The sequence below is a fragment of the Carex rostrata genome, chromosome 30, assembly GCF_964058835.1.
Source record: "Carex rostrata chromosome 30, lpCarRost1.2, whole genome shotgun sequence".
NCBI lineage: Eukaryota > Viridiplantae > Streptophyta > Magnoliopsida > Poales > Cyperaceae > Carex > Carex rostrata.
In genome coordinates this window covers 2371423-2391783 of record NC_135947.1, presented here as the reverse complement: position 1 = coordinate 2391783, position 20361 = coordinate 2371423, and the positions used below count along the sequence as shown (strand labels likewise).

At 33.2% G+C, this 20361-nt stretch overlaps 2 protein-coding genes across 2 annotated transcripts; both read left to right on the top strand.

The window, feature by feature from the left end:
* The first annotated feature begins 2434 nt into the window (after positions 1 to 2434).
* On the top strand, positions 2435 to 3225 carry LOC144546625 (F-box/FBD/LRR-repeat protein At5g56420-like). The gene is made up of 2 exons (XM_078295167.1): positions 2435 to 3136; positions 3220 to 3225. Exons 1-2 carry the CDS (start codon positions 2435 to 2437, stop codon positions 3223 to 3225), a joined length of 708 nt encoding a protein of 235 aa, XP_078151293.1.
* Positions 3226 to 15963: 12738 nt separating this feature from the next.
* Positions 15964 to 17720, top strand: LOC144546624 (F-box/FBD/LRR-repeat protein At1g13570-like). The gene is made up of 3 exons (XM_078295166.1): positions 15964 to 16336; positions 16423 to 16808; positions 17592 to 17720. The coding sequence occupies exons 1-3, from the start codon at positions 15964 to 15966 to the stop codon at positions 17718 to 17720; spliced, it is 888 nt and encodes a 295-aa protein (XP_078151292.1).
* Positions 17721 to 20361: the final 2641 nt, after the last annotated feature.

Sequence of the window (20361 nt, the reverse complement as noted above, 5' to 3'; positions counted from 1 at the left end):
GTTGTCCTAGGGATATTTTTTTAAAGAGGTAATTATGTTTTTAATTAGAGATTACAAAGGCATTTCTTTTTTACTGCCAATTTGTTCTCCATATTTTTCTTTTTCATCTAACCAAAGAATTTGTCAGATGTAAATTGGTGCTTGTGATGACTTATTGAAAAGATGCACAGAAATAGCAGTAACGAAATATGTGAAATATCCAATTGTAATACGAAAAAGTAGGAAAAAGAAAAAGAAAAAACAGGTATATGGTGTCAATAAAGCCAGTAAAGGAGATACTGGAGTCGAAGTTCTAACAGACTACAACACAGCAAGCTAAGGAAGCTGCTGATTAGGAGCCGTTACTTATTAAGCTTCAAGAGAGTTTGTTAGACTAGAATAGTGGTTAGAACTCTGATTAAGGGATTCTAAACCATAGTTAGCTGATGTAATAGGATAAGCGTTGTCTATAAATACTCAGCTGTATTGTACATTACATTTCAAGAAAATGAATAAAGATTCAATTCTTCAAATCATTCAAAGCAGAAGTTTAAAATAAGATTCTCTCTCATTCTATTTGCAATTAGCTGGAGCCACAATTTTTATTTTCTTAAATAATGTAGAACTTTTTCATATTTTGGAGAATCTCTATTGTGTTATAAAATTTATTAGATATGAGTTAAAAAGTACATTAGAAATATATAATAGGAGATGCATCAATGAAGTATAGTTAGCAGCCCCTGTGTGAATTTTTCAGCTTTACCCAATTCTCCTTTACCAGAAACAGCAAAATGGCAACCACTATATATAGGTCAGACAAAGTCAAACAATGTATATATATAGAGTTTTTTTTTGTGTTGGATTGCAGATAGGTTTTGGACATGCTTCCTTATGAAATGTGATCGAGTTTGCTATATGTGTTGAACTATAATGAACTTTGGAATATTTCCAAGATAATCTGAACTAAAATTGAAAACAATGCATTTTTGTTGATCTAAGCATAAATTTCACAACCTTTAGCATTCTCCGTATTTGAAATAAGTTTAAACCAATCACTGATTGTATAGCACCATAAGAAAAAAATAATAATTGAAATTTGCAAGCTATGTGCAACACTGGTACAAAATACTGGTACCAATGTATGGCTCAAAGTCAATCTGACTTCACTTGTATAAGAAGTTAAGATTTGTTAAATGAAACTTAAATTTTGAAATCACCCTTTTGTGTCAGATTACCGAGAATTTTTTTCCTTATCTCTGTTTGTTATTTATTTAGTATTCAGTATGCTGTTTAAAATGTGCATTTAATTAAGATTGAAAAAATAAATAAGGCGAAGTGTTTCTAACTATGTTGAATCAGATTGGACCATGTTATGTTAGACTTGGAAATGGATGTTGCAGTGTTGCAGTTCATGTAGGATTTAATTTTCAAGGCCAATCATTATCCCAAATATAGCCTTTGAAGCCATTAATTAATTGAAACCAACAATAATACAGACTAAATATAGATCAATATTCACAAAATATTTAACCAACAATTTTACCCTACAAAATTCTTTGCTAAAAACTTCCATTTTCTGTGTGATCGCCCATGCACTACATTTCTTCTCCACCCACAGGACCTCCTTCCAGCCTGCCCTTAAGCCCTACCTCCTTCCAGCAATCGTGATACTCATCCGCCCTTCGTGCATTTCAGATTTTGCTTTTCAATTTGGATCCAAGTAATTCTGATATAACTATTCTCAAAATCTCGAACTATTAAATCATCCACATCCACTTCTAAGTTTCTGCTTATTTTCTCTTTTAATATCAAGTTCATTAGCCTGGCTCCAGCATTTTGAAAACCAAATGGCATAACTTTGTAAGTTTATTTTTCTCGATTTTGTCTATTTACAATAATTCAATCAAATTGGATTTTTTGTAATTTTTTCCAATCTGTAACAGGTTTCAGTACGAAACCTATAACATTTTGCCTTGAGCAATTAATAAAACAAATAAGGATTGGATCCTTAGTTTTATTCAAAAAAAAAAAAACTTTGTTAAAATTTGTTCCAACATGTGTGATCAAACTGTTTTTTTCCTCATCCTGTGGGTCTGGGATATATCCTGCCTGAGTAATGAGAAGCGAGAAGCAGAGAAGGCATCCAGAAAACTAAGAAATTCACGACCTGATCTTGAATCTAACCAATTGGTCTATAATTGGGAGAATTTTTGTTACTACCTATTTGGCCCCCGGATCTTTTCCGCAAAGAAATAGAAATAAATAAATATGGCGCAAAGTTTCATATCTATTCATTTTAGTTTTCTGAAATTTCAATTGATATAAATAAAGGCAATATGAAAAATTAGAAGATTAAACAAACCAAAATCACAGTTGTATTTGATCCGTTCTTTCCTCAATGGCTTGAATTCACCACCAGGATCATTAAAGGACGGAATTCATCTGTGGGAGAGGGATGGCTTCTGTAGCAGATCAAAATCAACCAACAAAGAAACCAACTCTGGCAACCGATCAAGAAGAAGAGCACCAAGACCTAGACTTTATAAGTCATCTTCCTGACGAAATCCTCCATACCATCATATCCAAGCTCCAAATCCGTAATGCAGCTGTCACCACCGCTGTCTCCAAGCGGTGGGGCCCAATCTTCCCCACACTCCCCTCCCTCAACATCTTTGCCGGCTCCTTCGACCCCTTCGAACCAAGATACAACCAGTATGTGAGAAACAGAATCAAATGGGTTGATGCATTATTCTCTGTCCTCAATTCACGCAAATCTGCTGTTAAGAAATTTGACATAGCAGTTGCACTCAAACCAGATAACGATGATTTCTACGAGGTTATCCGTGATGTCTGCATCGCTGGTGTGGAGGAGCTGTCGATCAAGAACACCAGTTCCCATAGCTGCTACGAGACACCCTTGTCAGTGTTTAATTCCAACACAATTGTAAAGCTGAACATCTGCTACTGTACGCTTGAAGTGCCGTCGAAATTAACCGGCCTTCAGTCGCTCAAATCACTGGGGCTCACGAATGTTACAGTGGAAGATGACGACCTCCAAAGGATGATTTCATGGTGCAAGGCAATGGAAAATTTGTCCATTATCGATTGCTTCAAGGTCAAGAACATTGTCATTTGTGCACCGAGTTTGTCAGAGTTGGTGATCAGATTAGTTTGGCCGGTTGTAGTAGTGCTTAAAAGTGTGCCACGGCTGGTCTCTGTGTTAATTTCATTTAATTATAGTTCTGATGCGTGGATGGAATGTGATGGTTGTTTGCTAGAGAAGGGGGCTGCTGATGAGGAGAGCCATTTCAGTCTAAGCAACTCTGAGAAAACGTTTGAGGGGACCAATGAGGCTACAAATCTTGTGGATTTTCTAAACAATCTTTCCCGTGTTAAGGATCTTCGTCTGAACTTCAACGATGATTACCGGATGGTATCTTTTTAATTAACTTCAAGTAAATTATATATGTACATTTTTTAATTATCACAGACTAATTCAGAATGAAAAGTTATTCTTACCAAGGGCACTTCAGCCAAGAAATCATACAAATGCACTTGAAACTGGCAAACATGGACTACCGTTTCACACCAATCTAATTATATAAAGCCTGCCAGATAGGTCCCAGGGAACCCAACTCTGACGTATGGGTACATTATCATTATTCAGCCTGATAATGAAACACGTACATAGGGGTGTCAATGGTACCTTTTTAGCCGTTTATCCGACCCGTATCGTATTCGATAAAGCGGGTATGGGTAAGATTTTTTTTTTTGTTAGTTTATTGGGTACGGGTATGGGTAAAAAAAAAATTCCGTTAATCAAATGGGTAAGGATATGAGTAATGACTATTTCGTAACCGTTACCCTATAGGGTAACTATAAAATTTACATATATATATAATACAATTTCCAACCCACTTAAATATATATATTTGTGTTTTTGAATTTTATTCATTTATAAAAAATAATTTAGTTGGAACTGATTGCACATTCATTTTTATTTTTTTATTAAAAATACAATTACATATTGTGAAATGAATGAGTTTTTGATATTTAATTTGTAAAATATAATAAAACTAATTATTATATTAGTATTATCCGTTATCGCCCGCTACCGTTTCGTTACCCGATAATATTAACGGGTAAGGATAGGGTAGGATAAGGTAAAATTTTAATGGATATGGCTAAAGTATGGGTAAAGTCAATTTTAATGGATATGGGTATGAAAATAACTCCACCCGATCCGTACCGCACCCATTGACACCCCTACACGTACACATGCTAACAATTATATTCTAATGCAATCGGCTGATATCTCCAAAAGTAACAATGCCAAGTGCCAAATAGTTCTAATAAGTAAACTTTGGTTTTATGACTCTTTTCTAAGAGAATATCTGTAATGTTTTTATGCTAGATTTTGTCAAAAGATGGGATGGCCTTACCAACAAGTCTATCTCCAAACTGCTACTTGGTCGAGCTGAAGAAATTATGCCTTTGTTTACCCAAGAATTGCGATACTTTCAATATGGTCATATCCTGTCTTCTCAACAGCTCTCCATACTTGATGGAGATTATAATTTGTGTAAGTACAGTTTCAGAAGTATTACTATCTATGTACCAGTAATTGATTAGGTCATTTCTGAGAAAATTCACCGAGGGTTAACTTGGCATAGTATGGCATAAATAGTCATGATTTATCCAGAAATTGAATAAATAAGTAAAGAGAGAATATCAAATAATCCAGGTTGGATAATACCGGTATCAAGTGACAGACTATTGAAATCTGGTCTATGAAGGGTGAAACATGGAGTCATACATCGAAAAGAATGCAAAATCATCAACTGCTTGTTTGGCAGTCTATTATACTAAATATCCCACGATTTTTTGTGATACCGGCAACTCCTTACGAAGAAATTTTAATTGTTTTTTCTTTCATTCTGATTCTAGGTTGAAACATTTATGTACCAAAACATACCTAATGCTCTGGAGTTGAATTTTTGGGAGAAACAATTGCCAGCAGAATGTGTCAAACATCACCTGACAACTGCCACAATTTTTTTGGATTACTATTTACCGGAGAATTGTTTAGTCTTCCCAAAGTTCCTTTTACGAAATGCAGGAAATCTCAAGAATATGAACGTATACTATACGCCTATAGAAAACAAATTCCTTTTTATTGCAATGGATATTCGGGAAAAAATAGAAATGGAACTCTTTGTTATTGACACTGCATCTCCAGATGTTGAGATAACGGTCAAACCCATCATTTCAAGGCAAAAGTATGTACCAAGTTTTTAAATCTTGAATCCAGCACGTACTTATCTATTTTGGTAATATTACCACTAGAATCGCTCAAATGAAGACATCAGGACTTTTAATTGTTTATCGGACGGTTCGGAGCTTGATATTTACTAATTAGATGATGCATGTACAACAAATAATATGAAAATAATTAAAAAAAATTGTTTACATCTTTTATGGACGAATCATACTTTAATTGTCAATTTTAAATAATTTCATGATTATTTGTCCCTTTGAATTTAGTAAATATTTGTGAACCGTTCATTTTCACGTGAGCGATCGACGGTCGATCTAAAATGAAATGATTCCAAATTTATTTTGAAATGATCAAGGGAAACCATTGAACATAACCAACATAAAAGTTTTGAAGTTTTATTGTGTCCGAGCTTCGATCCAACATAAATCAGTTATAGCCCTTCGATTTTAAATATTCCGTCGTCTCGATGGACAGGTAAATAAAAATAAATTTTCGTTAGACTTTGATGCAAGAAAATAAATGTAATGCTCTTTAATTCTAACAGTTCCGATCGACAAACCGACGACATATTTCCGTTCGTCTTCATTTATTCACAAACAAGAGTTTATGTCTTATGAAACATAAACTCTAGTTTGTAAGTCAATGAAGACGAACGGAAATATGTCGTCGGTTTGTCGATCGGAACCGTTAGAATTAAAGAGCATTACATTTATTTTCTTGCATCAAAGTCTAACGAAAATTTATTTTTATTTACCTGTCCATCGAGACGACGGAATATTTAAAATCGAAGGGCTATAAATGATTTATGTTGGATCGAAGCTCGGACACAATAAAACTTCAAAACTTTTATGTTGGTTACATTCAACGTTTTCCCTTGATCATTTCAAAATAAATTTGGAATCATTTCATTTTAGATCGTCCATGGATCGCTCACGTGAAAATGAACGGTCCGCAAATATTTGCTAAATTTGAAGGGGCAAATAATGATGAAAGTCTATAAAATTAAAAATTATAAGTATAATACGGTCATAAAAACTGCATCAAATTTAAATATTTTTTTTTGAATTTTTTTTCATATTATTTTCTGTAAATACATTAACTAATTTGTAAATATGTAAATCTGATTCGTTTGATTGAAAATGTGTTGTCCTGATGTCTTCATTTAAGAGATTGTGGGCAGCGAGTCTCTATTCTCTGTGGTAGCATAATATTTTTGTTTAGATCCGAACATAGATGATGCACATGATCCTTTAATACTCGTGTGTAATTATGATCAAACGGCTCCGATCAAAACATAAATATTATATTACCTCAGTGACCATGAATTGGTGGTTAAATCTCCTAGCGCAATACGAAGCCCCTTCTCCTCTCAACTTCTCTGGACTCAGCGTTTTTTTTTCATCTGAACAAGCCTCCAATTATTTTTTCTCTTCCCGCTAATTTACGCCAAAACCCTAACTTTCTTTTTCTTCCCTCCCATTCTACACTACTCGCCCAAATTCCTTCATCCTGCTAATTACCAAAAATCTCCCCTCCTATCCTCTCTTTTGTGGTCTCTCAGACCCGCCTCTCTCTTGCCCAAATCCGATCTGAGTCGCCATGGAGTCGTCCAGCCCTCTGCTTCGTTCCAAGAGAAACCCCTTGCTACCTTGTTAGCTCAGTCGCTTTCACCTCTCTGACCTTGTGTAAGCGACTGGTGGCCGTTATAGGCGGTGGCGCCTCCTAGGACCCTGATTCTAGGTTTGAGATGGTCTTTATTGATTTTGTATTGCATATCTCAATAATTTTGACTTAGATTGGACATGTGAAATCGTTTAGACTTATTAATTGAATGCATGTGATCAATTTCAGGTTTCATTCAAAGTTTAGGGACACCTCTTGAATCAAACACTCCCGGTCACGGTTTAAGAGAGTCTTTTATCGATTCTTTGAAATTTAATTTGTTATTGTAGCTCAATCTTGTTTTAAGTATGCTGATCATACATGGGTATTCAATTTAATGTCAGGTCAAGTTTGGGCATGACTTTCTGTAACACAGCAAGTTTCAATTCAGTTTGGTGGGTTAATGTTTGCCTTCCATCATGATCGAATTTAGGTAATAAGCATTTCACATCCCTATTGTTGTTCTAAAGTCCATTATGAGCATTTTTGGAAAAGCATATTTCAACTTAACATATGAATCCACTGTACCCAATTAATTATATGCTTTCAATTCAAATTATTAGAAATTTTGTGATTTCTTAGGCAACAAAGAAGCACCTTTATTTTGTCAATTCAAATAAAATCTGACTGTACCTTTATTTTCAAGGTTTTTGTATTTGATTCCATCTTTCTTGTTTTCTAAATGTTTATATTTTTCTAAGAGACTGTATTTCTAATGATGCAGGCTTTTCTATAATCAAATGACAAGATGTAATTTTTTTTTATTTTGATGTAACGAGCAGCTACATAAAAATAATTACTTGTAGGTGTATATATGCATGAATGAAATCATGATGCACACTAGTACGAATTTACTTGTAGGTGTAAATTTTCTGCAATGGTTAAAATAGTTAATTGAATAAACTAAATATGGATTTCTAATAATCTTGATGCAATCTAGTATGAATTTATGTTCATGACTTGAAAATGTTTAATGTTCTCAGGTTGCTGGCAAGTTCAGAAACAGTGGCCAAACATGTGTATGTGCAAACAGAATTTTGGCACAAGAAGGTAATTTTACCAAGATCAATGGTAAATGGTAATAATTAAATAAGAATGATGTTATAATAGAAATGATCAATTAATATACTATGACACGTACTTTAGATTTTTAGGGAAGAAAACTAGATTGGAAACTTTTTGTAAACATCTATATATTAAAAGTCAATAACATGCTTCTTTAGTTGCTGGGTCATTGTATTTTAATTTGACTTGGTAAGCAAATTAAAATCTAATTTGACTTGGTACGCAACATAGGTTTAGGGTATAGGGTAATGCCAATTGAAGTGTAAGTGCTGGGTCACTGTATTTTAAGTAATTGCCATAAGTGCTGGGTTATATAAGTAATGCCAATTGAAGTAATTGCCATGTACATATAATTATCTTAGTCTTTATCCCCATGGCTGATACTGTAACAAAATTACTTTTAGTTGAGATGTCTTTGTTTGTACTTGTCTTTGTCTTAAGATTAGCAACATTGGCTAATCCATATGAGCCAATTAAATAAATCTTTCCTTCTAAGTTTTAGAATCAGTGAGGATATTCTTAGTTATTTATTAAAGCAAACTTTTAGTTCGGACCCTTGAAAATGATTATTTTGCAATTGATGCTTTTCTAACTCAATATTTTCCAATTGATGCTTTACTGGTAGTAATTGCAATATATGTTGTGAAATTTTATGTACAGGAAGCTAGCACAGAGAGAGGAAAGGCATAGTTGCACTTCGAGGAAATCCTAAAGAGCAATATTGCAATATATGTTGTGAGTTATTTTATATGGTTATAGTTTCAACTAAGTTATGCTTAGGTAGGAGCTATGTATAATGTACCTGACCTGGTTGGTAGAAATAAACTTTGACAAGGTGACCTAATTTGCTATGATTATAGTTTATTTCTACCAACTAGTGAAGTAAATTAGGAGCATGCATCAGTTTAGTAGAAATATGTCTACAATTCAAAATTTTATATGGTTATAGTTTTCAATTTATTAATTCACACATGTGGTGCTGTTATTATTTTTTGTACTTTTAAATTTTCTATGTTCTTAAGTTCTTAACATCAATTGAAAATTCTCTTAATGCAGAGAACTTCTTGACTGACCTTCAGATTTGTTCAGTCCAGTGTTAAATCATTTATTTTGGATATATGTACAAGTTTATTATATTAATGTGATTGTAATACTTTTTGGTTTTTGCTACAATGTATGCTTGATGACATTATGTTGATTAATTCTTATTGCAATGTGTTGTTATTAATGCTTTTATAAATTGAAATGTAAATTATTAATGCCAATGGGTTGGTACCAAATCGGTACAGGTACCAAATTGGTACGAAGTGAATTATAGAATTGGGCCTGAATTTTTTTTTTTGGAACGACAATTTTTTGCATCGTAAAATCTATACAAATATGGGGACCAGACAATATCTTTGCAAATAACCTGGTGGGGCCCACCTTCTTTATCCATGCAACTAATAAGTTAATTACCCATGCAACAAACCATGTGGGGCCCACGACATTTAACCATGCAACTACTCACTCCCCTATCGTTGCAACTAATCCATGGGACCCACACACTTTATCCATGCAACAACTCACTCCCCTATCGTTGCAACTAATCCATGGGACCCACACACTTCATCCATGCAACTAATCAATGCTATTTCGTTGCAATTACTTCCTGCATCTGATTTGTTGCATGGGTACTTATTGCATGGAAACACTGTTGCAACAAGTATTCAAGAAGTTATTGCATGGTAAGCCCATGCAACAAGTCGGAAATTGAGTAGTTGCAACGGGGGTTGTTGCAACGGTATTTTTTGGGGCTTGTTGCATGGGTAACCCATGCAACTGACATTTTTAGAGATTGTTGCATGGGTAAGCCGATGCTACAAGTCAAATTTTATCCATGCAACAAACCGAGATTCTAGTAGTGAATGTTTTGTTTTGTAATTTCTACGGTGCTTGAGATATGTAGCATACTTGTAATTTTAATATTCCTTTTGGTATAAGAACTATTTTGATGTGTAGGCTACCAAAAGAGATGTGTAGCATACTTATGTGCATCATATGACACTCCTTTTGATATAAGAAACGTAGGCTAACAAATTGTTATTTCCTATTTCATATTTTTTGTGAATCTTCCCAATTAGTATTCAAAAGAAAACATTTACATCTGAAAAATTCTTAGGTTGGATGAGAAGTTAAATAATGGAGAACAGATTTGCAGTAAAAAGGATATGCCTTTGTGACCTCTAATTAACAACACAGTACTATCTCTTTTAAAAAGAAAATCCAAGAACTGGTAAATTTTAATTTGAGAACTCCTTTTATTGGCAAATCTGCTTATGCTATGCAGAAGAGAATGTGAGGAGCGCGCTTATTGATGAATCACTGAGATTAATTTCTTATATATGATGCCGAGCCTAATTTCTTTAAGATGTAACGGGGATATAACTTTATTTTTCTATTAAAGTTGTTACGTTTGATCAATATAAAATAGTGTGGTAATTTAGCTCAGAACAAATTATTGTTGTGTTGGATTGGAATCAACCAATTTTTTTATTAATAGGAAAATAAAAAAAATTTAACAACAGTGAAATTCGAAATATAAGAATAATGTTATAGTTTATAATGTCTAGGGCACTGTTATTGGACGTTATAAACCATAACGTCCATTTAATCCGATTGAATAATCACTAATTAACCCAAAAAATAATGTAGCATGACGTTATGGTATATAACTTCCAGCTACATTTTTTTTTTTTTTTACTTCGGTTCTAATACACAATATGCCCTTCTTTTTTTTTTTGTATATTATCCCAGAAAAAGTCAGGAAACCTGTTTCAGATTTACTATCTGGAGAACAATAAGAATAATATTGAGATTGACGAGAAATATGAATCTGAAGTGAATATTAAATCTGAGTTATAAAATGTTGACAAAAATAATACACATTACCAAAGAAATAACAATAATAAAAACTCCAATCCATACAAGATAAAAGAATTATTATCATGTAAATAGTACAGCTCTCAATATTATTCAATAAAGAATAAGAAAAGTGTTTTATTAGAAAACCTCAACTCATCCGGACAACCCAAAGCCCCACATGCAATACTGAACAAATCATTGCTAACAACCTACAGTATTAGTATTGGCCTTAGATTTGCAGAACAATGCATATTGTGCATTAGAACCGGAAAAAAAAAATGTAGCGAAAAATATTATAGCTGGACGTTATTTTATGAACCATAACGTCTATTTTTTTTTCTTTTTTTTTAACGATCATTAGCAATCTAATCAAGTGGACGTTATGGTTTATAGCATCTATTTGCAGTGCCCTGGACGTTATAAATTATAATATTATTCCTATATATTTCAAAATTTTACAAAAACGTACTCCATTATTAATATATTTCTTTTTTGTTTTTCCTATTAATAAGAAAATCGGTTGGAATCAAAGCTTGAGTTCTTGAGATTAGCACTTTAGACTTAGTCAGATATAGTATATTTTTTTGAAGTGTTTTGATGATTAATATTACTAAAGTAGGTAGGTTTTAAGTAACGATTTTCTTTCTTAGCTCTGTTTGTTTTTTGTTATAGTATTCAATATGATATTTGGAAAAAGTATAATTCAAATTTAACTTACAGCCCACAAAATTTCTCAAATTTAAACAGACAACTGAGGCCTAAATCGTGTTGGCCCACTTCACAGTGAAGAATTCTATTATGGGCCGAGATATTGATAGCAAAAGATTACAACTGTGAATGCACATGAGAGAAATACGACAACACCCGATGTAAAACAATTATAATGTAATTAATGGAACTTTACGATGAATACACTATACACATGATAACAATATATTTGTGGAGGTTGCATTGATTGTAAGTCCCAATATTAAATTTCACCGAAGTTGAAAACTAATGCTGTACATAATATTTTTGCAATATCAAGTTTGGATTAAACCTCGACATTGTTGAATTGTTAAATTTTTCGAGTCACCGAATGAATGATCAAATATTTTTTATATTACATGAAATCTAATATGAAGTCTATCTAATCTAAATCATATCGATATAATACTAAAGTTTTTTTTTGTTAGTTTTGGCAAGCTTTATTTCTACTATAGTTGTCAAAACAAAATTGTTTTTAAATAGTTTTCTTTTTGGAAAAATAAGTGTTACACTCCATATTCATATTCGGCATTTTGAATTCATAATATAAAATTAATTATAGTTAACATACAAATTCTAAATGTTTGTAATTAATATATAAGATGTCACTGCTTCGCGTTCCTTAAATCACAGTATATTGTTCCGAATTTTCAATTTTGTATTGTTAACAATAAAAAATAATAATACAAATTATCGGTATCTGAAAATTTCAGAAGATAAACAAGATGTCATAAATTAGGAAATAAATCTGCTGTGATTCTTTGGAATAGCAGGGACCTGTTTTTCAAATCAAACCATCTATTTGTTTTAAGATTCGTGCTTAAAACCAGTTGTTTTTGAGATCTGTATATTTCGAAAAATGAATTGTTTGATTTGAAAAGGCAGGATCTCTGATTCCAAAGAATCGCAGCAGATTTATTTCCCATAAATTATGGCATGATCTAGTCCGGACATAAACTATGAAGTTTGACACAAAATAAAAATAAAAAAAGGCGAAGAAATGTCTTTTGTTTTTTGATAAAAAAAAAAAAAATGTCTTTTCCCTCTTGAAATATGCACTTTTGCATCATTTTAGATTTGAGCTGTCAGCTTTGTATTGGTTCCGTCAATGTAGACCAGTGTTATAAAAATCAGACTGGCTCAGATAGTTGGACCAAAAATAACTGGATTCGGACAACTTTTCGGTTTGGTTCAATTATTAGACCGTTAGTGTTAGTGGACTGGTCAAAATTTGGTTCATTGATCGGTTTTCAATAACAAGTTGATGCTCAGAAAGTGTTTGATAATATGCTCAAGACAAAATTTGAACTAAAAAACAATCTCTAGTTTTTGCATGAAGCAGTTTCGTATTAATGAACAATACGAGAGTGATAACATGAATTTCATGGAACACATGTGCCAAAATAAAGGAAATCAGGCCATGAATTAATTAGGAGTTGCTATTGGATTTATAATTTGGTAATCGCAAATTTAGTTCTATATCAGAAGTACAAAGGAACCAATTATCAAAACAGTATCGTAACAATTATTTGGTAACCAATTTTTTATTTACCACCGGCTAATGACCTGTCCAGACTCTCTAGACCTTGTAAAACCCTTTACGGTAAAGAGGGTGAATTAGTTGAGAAATTATCAGAAGACAGATCAAATTGGCTCAGGTAGTGTTTCTTATTACTGGATTAAGTGTTTATTATTTGTTCTCTCTTTTCCTTTGTTTTCTAGTACACATAAATTTAGTTACATATATAGTGTATTAATCAATATATGTGTGTAAATTTTCATCAACAATATATAACAAAATGATTATTTTTATATATGATTTTAATCTAATAAATGTTTACTAAATATATATATTTGTAATTCAGATTAAATTTAGTGTTAAAATCAAAATAAATTTATTGAATTATGATTGATAATTAGAATCATAAATTAAAGCATCAGAAATTACAAGTCAGGGTATTATAAAATAAAAGTCAAAGCATTATTTTTTTATCAAGTATCCAAAAAGTTAATAAATTAAAATCAGATTAGCTATTTAAATTCAATTTAATATTTTTTTTGTCCTCTGACAGAAATTTTGAATCCGAGGCGTTGGTCGGCTTGCATTGTCTGAGTTGTGCTATTGGTAGTTGTTACTTTTGATAGGTCAAATTTATTGTTGGGTTGGGTTAACTGGAATCACGCTCGAGTTCGTGAGATCAGCCCTTTCGGCTCAGTTCGACATAGTATATTTTTTAAAGCGTTTTGATGATTAATATTATTAAAGTAGGTGAGTTTTAAATAACAATTATGTTTTCTTAGCCTGTTTGTTATTTTTTTGGGATTTATTATGCTGTTTATAATGTGCGTTTAACAATTGAAAAAAAGAACAAGGTTAGACATGGAAATGAACGTTGCAGCTTTGCAGGCCATGTACGATTGGATTGTCATGCTTATCACTATCTCTAATGTATATGTCTCCCTAATATATCTCTAATATTTTGGTGTGGGCGGTGACCTGAGGATGAATTCACACCCTAAACGGAAGAATACATGCATCAAGCTTGAAATTTCTGATGCTTTGTAATCATCTCTGTCATTATAACTGTGTAGCGATTAGTCCATGATTTATATTGACTTGCTACGCATTTATTTACAATTCATTGATCGCTGAAATTCAATTTGGAAGTGTAGGCGCGCAGGGTTCGAAAGAAAACAGTGAACATAGTTTTGTCTTGGTTGAATTTATTGGTTTGGTCGGGCCGGACACAACACAAGTGTAGACAAATTTCAAATCCTTAGGGAGTTTGGAACTGCTATTTAAACAATTTTAAGAGGATTTTCAAAATTTTGTACCCACATTATATTATTAATATTTATATTCGTACGGCTCATTCTTTTTCTATTTTGTTTATCGGATTTCTTTTTATATCGTATATCTATTTTTTTCTCATTTAGAAATATGTATTTAAGTACTAATTATATGATATTAATATATTAATAACAACTATAATATATTGTAATATTATTATAATAATTATTTAATATATTAACAATATAACATATTAATTATATAATTACATATTAATAATAATTATGAATAAGAAAATATTAATTATATAATATTAATATATTATTATATTTATAATAATTATTTAATATATTAACAATATAGGGTATTAATTATATATTAATAATTATTATTAATAATAAGATACTAATTATATAATATTAATATATTAATAATAACTATAAAATATTATTATATTATTATAATAATTATTTAATATATTAACAATATAACATATTAATTATATAGTTATATATCGTTAATAAGATACTAATTACACAATATTAATATATTAACAATATAACATAATAATTATATAATTATTTATTAATAATAATTATTAATAAAAGGATATTAATTATATAATATTATTATAATAATTATTTAATATATTAACAATATAAGATATTAATTATATAATTATATACTAATAATAATTATTAACAATAATATACTAATTATATACAAATAAAATATTATTATAATCATTCAAGTTAGGCCACGGGGTGGAATAAAAATTAAACCACCATGTGAGGTGGCTTAATTTAGGCCGGCCCAAAGATCGGCTTATGCCATCTTAGGCCGGCTCATTTAAGGCACGTTTGGTGGAATAACGAGGCCTAAACTTCTTATTCCACCATTTAGGCCACAACCAAACATGGTGAAAAAGCGTAAACCAACCAAGACCCTTAATCTTAAAAATTAGAAAAATGTTCAAACATAAATTGGTGATTGCATATGCAATTTAATTAAGCACATCCCAGAGGCTTTCGAGAGGTATTTCCCCAGCAAAACAAGGCTTGTTAGTTGTTACCTATTTCTTTGACTGTCCTCCCACAAAATAAACAAATGCAATGTGAAAAATTAGAAGATTAAACATACCAAAATCACAATTCTATTTGATCTGTTCTTTCTGCTATGGCCCAAATTTATGGATACGAATCTGCTGCTATTCTTCTAAGAATAGCAGCTTCGTGCTTTTCTTTATGTGTCTATTTCTCTCTTCAAAAGAGGAGGAGAGAGAGAGTGGAGAGAAAAGGTAGATAGATAAAGAGAAGAGAGATAGAGAGAAGAGTATGGAAAGAATAGCAGCGGATCTCGTTCCCAAATTTATGGCCCATTTACCCTTTTGACAGAAAATCTAATCATTTATGGCGGGAATTCATCCCAAATTTATCCCCAAATTCATCCCAAAATTCACCCCAAGATTTTAAAAAGACAAACCTAATCTCGCGAGAGAGACAATTGGTAGCCTACAAACAACTCGAAAAAGAGCGAGATGGCTTCCGTAACAGATCAAAATCAATCGGCGAAGAAACCAACTCTGGCAACCGATCAAGAAGAAGAGCAACAAGACATTATCAGCTCTCTTCCTGACGAAATCCTCCATACCATTCTCTCCATGCTCAATATCAGTGATGCGGCTGTCACCACTGCTGTCTCCAAGCGGTGGTCCACACTCTTCCCTACACTCCCCTTCGTCGAAATCAATTTCTTCCCCTCCTTCAACCGCAGGGATCCTGAGCTCAAATGGGTCGATGCCTTAATCTCTTTCCTCCAGTCACGCAAAACTGTCGTTAAGAAGTTTGCCATTTGCAAAAAACTAGATGCTGGTGATTTTGACCTAGTTCTTCAACTTGTCTGTGTTGCTGGTCTGGAGGAGCTAACGATCTTGAATACCATCAGTAGCTTGTATGACACACCCTTGCCAGTGTTTAATTGCAACACAATTGTAAAGCTGACAAGGGTGTGCCATCGCAATTGACCGGCTTTCGGTCAGTCAAATCATTGTTGCTTGTACAAGTTGAAGTGGCTGATGACGACTTCCAAAGGATGATTTCGTGGTGCAATGCAATGAAAAATTTGTCCATTCTTGATTGCCTTAAGGTCAAGAACATTGTCATTTGTGCACCGAGTTTGTCAGAGTTGGTGATCTGTTTAGTATGGCCGGCTAGAGTAGTGCTTAAAAGTGTGCCACGACTGGTCTCAGTGGCAATTGCATTTAATTACGGAAGTGATGAAAGAGAAGGGAGACCCAATGAGGCTTCAAATCTTATGGCTTTGCTAAATGGGCTTGCCCATGTTAAGGATCTTCGTCTTGACTTCTCCAATAATTACCGCATGGTATCTAATATGTTTTGAGTTCAAATCAATTATTTATATATCATTTTAATTATGACAACAGACTATAGCCGATTGAAATCAATTATTCAGGAATTGACTTGGCTAAAACAAAAGTTTGTCTAAAAAAAGTTGGAGAATATCTCCAAAAGTGACAATGCCAACTAGTTCCAAAAGTTTGTCTAAAATAACTTTTGGTTTTATGACCCTATTCTAAGAGAATATCTGTAACGCTTTCATGCTATATTTTGTTAGAAGATGGGATGGCCTTACCAACAAGTCTATCTCCAAAGTGCTACTTAGTTGACATGAAGAAATTATGCCTTTGTTTACCCTTGAATTACGATAATTTCAATAGGCTCATATCCTATCTACTCAACAGCTCTCCGCATTTGATGGAGATTATAATTTGTGTAAGTACAGTTTCAGAAGTATTACTATTGTTATCTATGTACCACTAATTGATTAGGTCATCTCTTGGAAAATTCATTTCACTGAGGGTTAACTTGGCATAGTATGGCATAAATAGTTATGATTTAGCCAGAAGTTGAATAAATAAGTAAAGAGAGAAGATCAAATAGTCCAGGTTGGATAATATCGGTATTGGGTGACAAACTATTGAAATCTGGTTTATGAAGGGTGAAACATTGAGTCACTCATAGAAAAGAATGTAAAATCATCAACTGCTTGTTTGTCAATCTATTATACTAAATATCCCATGATTTTTCGTGACACCGGCAGCTCCTTATGAAGAAATTTTAATTGCTTCTTTCATTTTGATTCTAGGTTGACAAGTGTATGTACAGCAACAGACCTAATGCTCTGGAGTTGAATTTTTGGAAGAAACAATTGCTGGTAGAATGTGTTAAACATCACCTAACAACTGCCACATTTTATTTGGATGACTATTGTTGAATATTGTATTCTTAATATAAGGGTATTTAGGTAAAAGTGTGAATATAATAGTTATAGGGACTAAAGTGTAAAATTGAGTTGTATATTTAGACAGATTATCAATGAATGAAAATAATCTCCATTTTCAATACCGTAAACTTCAACTATCTATCGGAGGATTGTTTAGTCTTCCCAGAGTTTCTTTTACCAAATGCTGAAAATCTCAAGAATATGAATATATTCTATGCTGGATATCTCAAGAATAGTAGATGTGAAACCTACCACTGAGTTGGTCGAGAGGGGGAGAGTAAGGGATCTGAAAACAGTATGCTCGATATTACGATTGGCCTGAGTCAAACTGCAGAGACAGATCTAGACTCAAGCATGGACCAAAGCCTACCACCTCCTCTCTTGTCTTGGAAGGGACAAGAGAATAGTAGATGTGAAGTTGTCTCATGATTCTGAGTGATGCACTTAGGGCAACTGACCTCGCAATTGATGTTCCTTCTTTGCAAAACGTCCCTCGTCAGAATTTTGTTTTTGAGGACAAGAAAATAAAAAATCCTGACAGCCCTTGCATTCCACACATCTTTGAAATCTCCATCCCCCCCCCCCCCCCGCCCCCCCTCCCCTCCTAACCCACCCCTGGGGCCCCAAACCACCACACACACGCACACACACTTAATTAGGCTGCTACAACCTAATTGCTTGGAAAATAATTTTTTTATTTAGCCTTAACTTATTTTACAACCTTGCTTCTTAATTTATTATACAATTTTTTCACATTATTTTATTTTACCTTCCTTAAACAAATTTAAAGTTTGAAAAAAAAATAGTTAAATATACCAAATGTAACTACGCCTGATCAAATGTGATTAAACATTACCAATCACATTTTAACACAACGTGACTGATGTATATAGACTATTTGTGTGCCATGACCATATCCTACAATTTTGATTACTACATGAGACATGACTGGCCATGTTTTATGGGCTTACATGAAATTCCTTCCATTTATGGGTTTACATGTAGTAGCTTCCTATGATCTGATCATATTTTTAACCAGCGGTTACCCAAGATTAATGGTGTAGGTATGCCAATTCTTTTTAGTAGGGATCTCCAAAAATTTTGAGAGTAGCCATGCACATGTCCACATCCTCTCTATATCATTGTTCGAGCATGCAACTTGAGATGAAACTACATCCTCTGTATCATCCGTGAATTTCCTTCTTTGTTAAGGTCCTAACTGATATATTCGAGATTTTGCGTGTGAAAACGTAACATTGCTTTTTTTTTAGAATCAATAAGGGTCTAGCCCTCATTTTTCATTAACCATAATTGGTAACAGTTTTTTGAGTTTCTGCGTAGAAACCCATATTACAGAAAAGTAAGAAGTGGAAAAAAAATGCAAACAGAGGAGAAACAGAAAAAACGAAAATGAAAGCATAATAAAATAATTTCTAGAATAAAAAGAAGAAATGCTATGTCTTGGCTTGACTTCTCACTCCACATTATTTTCTGCCTGGCGACCTGTACCAGTTCTCCATTGTGTAATGACCTCTTGGATTAGCTCAATCGTGCTTTTAGTTGTTTCTCTAAAGATACGATTGCATCTTTCACGCCAAATTATGAAGTGGGAAATCAACATGAGTTGTCTTACCTTGGCCACTGTGTTTTTCTCTATGAGAAATTGGACATTGTCCTGTCCCGGTGCTTGTACCAGTACACTCTGTAGCGTCTCATCATAAACTTGTGCACTTACCGAGCATTGAGAGAATAAATGTCTAACCGTCTCATCACTTCTTCTACACATTTAACATATTCCCACAATATGAAAACCTCTAATCCTCATATTATCCGCAGTCAGCAGTCTATTATGTAGCAGCAGCCATCCAAACACCTGCATTCTTGGTGGAACCCGGATCCGTCAAATCCTGTGTATGCCCAATTCAATTGCCGGTGATTATTCCATTGTGTAATACGCTGCTCTAACTGTGAATATCCCCGTTGCTTCCATTTTCCATTTTGCTTCATCTTCCCCCAAATTGCTTTTTCCCAGGCTCTGTAACAATAAATTTTTTTGGTGTACCAATTGTACCAGCTGCCGATTGGCATCATCTGACAATACTGATCTAAACATAGATGTTATGTTTTGAATTTGTATGAATTCCTGAAGGGTTGCATCCTTTTGAGTAGTGAAGGAATACAAAATTTTGAATTTGTATTTTATGATACCAATACCCCAATCTTCTGTCCATAGTTTGATTGTATCTCCTCTGCCCACTGTTATGAGAATGAAACAGTCACAGAAAATGTGCACCACCTCGAGGTTTTTTTTGTAGAAAGCTGAGTTGCAAATTCCTTTCTGTTGTTCTCCATATAGACTCTGAAATAGCGACTTCCATAACTTTTTCTCTTTGCTTTGCCACTGCCAATACCACTTGGCCAATAATGCATGATTGAAGCTCTTTAAATTTTTTATACCCATTCCTCCTAATTTTTTTGGTCTACATACCAATTCCCAGTTTGCCAAATGCATCTTTCTTTGCGTCTGTTCCGCACCTTGCCAGAGAAAGTTTCTTCGCACCCTAGCTATTTCATTTAGAACCCAAATTGCCAAACTAAATACCGTCATGAAGTATATTGGCATGGAGGTCAA